General features: G+C 43.6%; 1 protein-coding gene across 1 annotated transcript; it reads left to right on the top strand.

Moving 5' to 3' along the window:
- Positions 1-3,926: 3,926 nt before the first annotated feature.
- LOC125769455 (uncharacterized protein K02A2.6-like) lies at positions 3,927-5,135 on the top strand. Its single transcript, XM_049438189.1, has one exon. The coding sequence runs from the start codon at positions 3,927-3,929 to the stop codon at positions 5,133-5,135; it is 1,209 nt and encodes a 402-aa protein (XP_049294146.1).
- Positions 5,136-6,104: the final 969 nt, after the last annotated feature.

Below are 6,104 nucleotides of genomic sequence, written 5' to 3'. Positions count from 1 at the left end.
CGCGTTTTTGTGGGAAAACGGAACGAACGAATTGAGCTTGAATTATTTCGTTCGATTCGACAGAAGCCCGAGGAGCCGTTCCATTGTTACGTGTTACGATTACGAACGCAGGCAGCATGTTGTGAATTCAAAGACCGTGAACAAAAGGAAATACTGCAACAAATTACTGTAGGTGCACGAAATGAAAGAGTGCGGGATAAAGGCTTAGAAGGCACTTCTTTTTCTTCTTGGCTTAACGACCTTACAGGTCACGCCGGCCATTTCTGGCTTACTAGACTTATTTTACCACGTAGCCGGATAGTCAGTCCTTGCTACGGGGGAACGATCCGGATGGGATTGGAACCCGGTCCTGCCGTGTGGACCGGCGCCGTTTATCACATGCACCACCGGACCGCCCTTAGAAGGCACTATGGAGTTGGATTCTCTTATTAACTACGCAATAAACCGCGAAGTGCTTCTAAAACAAAAAGAAAAGACAGAACGATTCGGAGCTGAATCAGGAGAAGTGTCGCTCGTGAAACCAATGGCAGTACGAAATGAAAGGCGTTTTGTACAACGTGATCAATATGTTCGTGGTGAGGAGCGGAACACTTATTCTAAGTGTAATCGGTGTGGATCATGGTGGCATCAACGGGAATCGAAAGAGTGTGCAGCACGAGGTGATGTGTGAGAATGATGTGTTGTATTTGTTTAATTTTGGTATTCCTTTTGCGTAGCATAGCCTATATGAAACAAACATTATATGCCTTTTAATGAAATTAACAGAACCGAATTTACGTTGGAGAAAGAGAGAGAACTCAATTAAATTTGTTTTTATTTCTAACTTCAGGATGATGCTGATCATGGAATAATCATAGGATTTGTTGATCAACTTCCGGTGGAGTTTCTTATCGATTCCGGAGCAATGATAAACACGGTTACAGAAGGAGTTTGGGAACAATTAATAAGAACTAACGCAAAACTGTTCAAGAAGAAATTTAAATGTTATCGACAATTTACGGCGTATGCGTCTCTAAAACCACTAAACGTTTTGGCCATCTTTGAATCTTGGATTACAATCAGTGAAACTAAGCCCAAAACATATGCGGAATTCTTTGTAATACAAGACGCTCGGAGATGTCTACTAAGTAAACGAACTGCTGAAGAACTTAAAGTCCTAAAAGTGGGGCTAGAGGTTAACCGGATAGCTACAAAAACCGGGAGTTTCCCCAAGTTTCCAAATGTTCTGTTATAACTTTCAATCGACTACAGAGTTCCTCCAAGGAAATTGGCATATCTAATAATCCCAATGGCAAAGGAAGACAAAGTCAACAAGAAGCTACAAGAAATGCTAGATGCGGACATCATTGAGCCAGTAGCTGGTCCTGCTGAGTGGATATCGCCAATGTTGGTGGTCCCAAAAGGAACCGACGATATTCGACTTTTTATAAATATGCGGTACCCTAATAAGGCGATCAACGAGAACATTATCCACTTCCTCTCATTAATACCCTTCTCAACAAGATGAAAGGAGCAAATATACTTTCTAAGTTAAACATCACATCGGCATACTATCACGTACACTGCGTACCAAAAAGATAGCCTCACCTAGGTATTTTGCTTAACGCTCGTTCAAAAAAATCATACACCAAATTTAGTTTTAATATTATGTTTGTTTTACGCTTAGAAAGCAGTTAAAATTTCATTTGTCAAGAAAAAAGCAAATATTAAGCACTTATGTCAAAATAACCAAAAAGTGAGTGTACCAAAATGATAGCCTCACCTGGTAACATCAGTCAAAATGATAGTAAACAAAGTGTCAAACTGTGACATAAGAAGTATAGTAGGTAGCTCTACGAGAGGCAAGTAACAACTTGAAAATGGGACGTGGAACATCACTGACAGAGCGTGAAAAAGGTCTAATTGACGCATACCATGAAAATGGCAAGTCGAATCGTGAAATTAGCGCCATTTTGAAGAGATCCCCAAAGGTTATCAACAACTATTTAAAGGATCCAAAGACATACGGTACTCGGAAGTCACCTGGTCGCCCGAAAAAACTTTCCCCACGAGATGAGCGGAAGATAGTTAGAGCTGCCGCACACTCAACAAAAGGTTGTCGCCAAATCAAAAACGATTTGAGATTGAATGTAGGCAAAACCTCTGTTTGGCGGACATTAAAAAGTTCGCCTTATATTGCTAGAGAAATCATGGAGAAAATTCCATCGTTCAAACCGCATCACAAAATTGCTAGATTGGAATTTGCAACAGATCATATGACATGGAATAATGAGTGGAGCAACGTAAGTTAGTTATATGTGGGTTATGGTCCAAAATTTATTTGCAAATGGATTTTAGGTGATTTGGAGTGATGAAAAGAAATTCAATCTTGATGGCCCAGATGGTTGCACTCACTATTGGAGGTGGTTCTGTTCTGAGCTGGCCATTGTTCCAACACGTATGAACAGCAATATGTATATAGACATCTTGGAAAACCATTTAAAGCCATATATGGACCGTCATAAGCATGAGAAGCTTATCTTCCAACAGGACAACGCTTCCGTTCATGCCAGTAAGATGACAAGTTCCTTCTTGAAAACGTCAGGAATCGACACAATGTCCTGCCCAGCGGTTTCACCAAACCTAAATCCCATAGAAAACGTTTGGCGAATACTAGTTCGAAAGATTTATGAAAATGGAAAACAATTCGAGAACATAAGGGAGCTCGAAGTTGCGATCAGAAATGCATGGCAAACACTACTCATTCAGACCTTTCAGAGAGAAAAAATTAACGGAAAGTATGCCAAAACGGATTTTCCAAGTAATAAATCGAAATGGAGGCCACACGGATTACTAAATCATCTAGTTTTTATTGTTTCGTATTTTTTTTCATGTGGTTATGCATTATAATTCTAAGTGAGGCTATCATTTTGGTACATCATATTTTTTTTTATTCCTACGGTTATTGTTGCTTTATTTTCACACTTCTTTAAATGCAAAGTATGCCACCGGGGCGGTCCGGTGGTGCATGTGATAAACGGCGCCAGTCCACACGGCCGGACCGGGTTCAAATCCCATCCGGACCGTCCCCCCGTAGCAAGGACTGACTATCCGGCTACGTGGTAAAATAAGTCTAGTAAGCCAGAAATGGCCGGCGTGACCTGTGTGAGGTTGTTAAGCCAAGAAAAAGAAGAAGTATGGAGACGGTTCTACACGGTTTAACCAACGTGGTGAGTTTTTACGACGATATAATTGTTTTCGCTGCAGATTTCGAAGCACTTTTAGTAGCCCTCTCGTCCACACTAAGCAGATTACAGCAGAGCGGACTAAAGCTCAATCGCTCAAAATGTGTATTCGCTGTACCATCTCTGGAGTGTCTGGGACACCGCATAGATGGAGAAGGCTTGCATAAGAGTTCGAAACACGTGGAAGCAATTCGCGATGCACCGCGTCCATCGACACCGGAAAGGGTTCAACTATTCTTGGGCAAAGCGACGCATTACTCCGCGTTCATTCCAAATCTGTCGGCTCGAACCAAAGTACTGCGCGAAATGTTACAAGCGAGCAATTTTGAGTGGTCAGCACAAGCGAACGAAGCATACAATGACGTGAAACAGACATTGATTTCACCGCAGGTCCTCATGCAATATGATCCTAATTTACCGATTATATTGGCAACAGATGCCAGCAAAACAGGGTTAGGCGCAGTTCTTTCGCACCGTCTAGATAACGGATCTGAGCGTCCAATCGCCTATGCCAACTGCAGTTTGTCGGTTACAGAACAACGCTACCCCATCATCGACAAGGAAGCGCTCGCAATCGTGTGGGCCATCAAGAAATTTTTTCATTACTTATATGCTCGGAAGTTCACATTAATAACGGACCACAAACCACTTACGCGGATCTTTCATCCAGAGAAATCACTAACCACTCTATGCATCAGCTGAATGGCAAATTATGCCGACTATTTGTCACACTTTAACTTTTCAATTGAGTACAAGACAACTAGCCAGAACGCTAACGCCGACTATTGCTCCCGTATTCCGAGCACATCAACGCTATCGGATGTGAACAGCCTTTCTCTTCGCAAGGGAGGGAAGCAGGAACAAGACGAGTTTGGTAACTTTGTCTTACATCAGATCCAGCAGCTGCCAGTACGAGCGGAACATATTGCGCAGGAGACAGGGAAGGATCCTCACCTCGGGAAAATGATTCAGGAAATCGAACTGGGACCAAGCCTCGAACACGCAGGATACAAATCCCCAGAGACGAAGTACACCATGGTCGCCAACTGCCTTCTATTCAAACACCGGGTAGTTATCCCAACCATCCTTCGTCCAGCGATCCTGAACGATCTGCACATGGCGCATATCGGTATGGTAAAGATGAAATCGTTGGCACGATCATATGTCTATTGGCCCGGCATTGACATGGACATCGAACGAACAGCTAAATCTTGTCCTGAATGCGCACGTCAAGCGTCAGCCCCACCGAAGTTCAGTAGTCACCCTTGGGAGTACCCGAGCAACCCATGGGAGAGAATACACATCGACTACGCCGGACCTGTATCGGGATCGATGTTATTATTGGTCGTTGATGCGTACAGCAAGTGGGTAGAAGTAAAAGTAACGCAGTCAACAACAGCCGCTGCAACTATTGATCTTCTCGACGGACTGTTTGCTACGTACGGAACACCAGTTACCGTAGTATCAGACAACGGAACACAATTCACTTCCACCGATTTTAAGTCGTTTCTGCAGCGAATTGGTGTAAAAACACATAACCTAACAGCGCCTTATCACCCCTCTACCAACGGACAAGCGGAACGTTATGTTCAAACGGTGAAGCGGGCATTGAAAGCAATGGGTACAACAAGCAGCAGTCTGCAGTCTAATCTCAACCAGTTCCTGCAGCAATACCGTAAAGTACCCCACAGCGAAACAGGAGAGTCGCCAGCGAAATTGTTCCTGGGTCGCAACATCAGAACACGACTCGACCTAGTTCGACCTCGAGATGCACGCGACAGACTTAACGAGAAACAGCGAGAGGAATTCAAACCATCCTATCGCACTTTCCGCCCGGACAGCAAATCTATTGCTTATCTGGGAACTCAAGGATGGATAAGTGGATCCCGGCTATGGTGCACTCCCGCTTAGGAGATATCCATTACGATGTGGTATTCCAAGGCAAACATCTAAAACGTCATGTGGACCAGATACGATTTTTCCTGGGCAGCCATTCTTCAACAACAAGTGAAGCTGAGGTCACACAAGCTGAAGGACAACGTCTACACTACAACAACGACAACACTACTATAGTGACATCCAACCGACAGCGGAGAATCCTCTCTCGAAGCGTCTGCAGATGGGATCGAGTCTTCCGGCTCCGAGTACACGACGCTACCTAGCAGCCCTGAACAGTATACACCACGTGTACTACGCCGCAGTGAAAGGACACGCCGCCCACCTCGTAGATACTCCCCGTAGTTCCTCTTTAAGAAGGGAGGATATGTTATATATGAGACGCATTGCGTGTAACCATGGACCACCCTGTGTTTTGATCCAGGACGTCAATAGTGTTTTGACGTTTCCTTTAGGCGCGTTTTTGACGGCGTGCCTCGATATTCTTCTTTCTTTTCTTCTGTGTATTGCAAAGCGGATAGACGTGTGTAAAAAGGAACTATTAAAAACTAATTACGAACTATAAATACAACATTACCCAATGCAACAAAAAACACAAATAAATTCAATTAAACTTACATTTTACTTTTTGAAAGTGCTTATTAATGTTCATTGAAAATTAAAACTGCTAAATTTATTGAAAAAAACCATTGACAAACACATTCGCTTAAAATCCGCAGCTCAAAACCTCGCGGATTTCTCTCCATACAAACGGGAACGTTCGAATCCGCCAGGCCCAGTTCATTCTTCTCGCGCGCAATGTACGGTAACTCAATTGAACGTTATTTTAAAAATGAGTGAACACTGCCTGACACCGGCGGCGAACGGATTTTCGTCGTTCGAAGCCCGTACTGCCCTCGTTAGACTACTGTTGACCAGTAATGGTAAAAGGAACACACCGTCGAGCCGTAGCCAGGAAAGCGTATGTAGCCATCTTTGTCTGTT

The sequence above is a fragment of the Anopheles funestus genome, chromosome 3RL (assembly GCF_943734845.2).
Source record: "Anopheles funestus chromosome 3RL, idAnoFuneDA-416_04, whole genome shotgun sequence".
In the NCBI taxonomy this organism is placed as follows: domain Eukaryota; kingdom Metazoa; phylum Arthropoda; class Insecta; order Diptera; family Culicidae; genus Anopheles; species Anopheles funestus.
This window is presented reverse-complemented; position numbering and strand designations above follow the sequence as displayed.

What these genes read in the sequence shown, in the direction of transcription:
- LOC125769455 (XM_049438189.1), top strand. Translation starts at nt 3,927, where the DNA reads ATGGCAAATTATGCCGACTATTTGTCACACTTTAACTTTTCAATTGAG.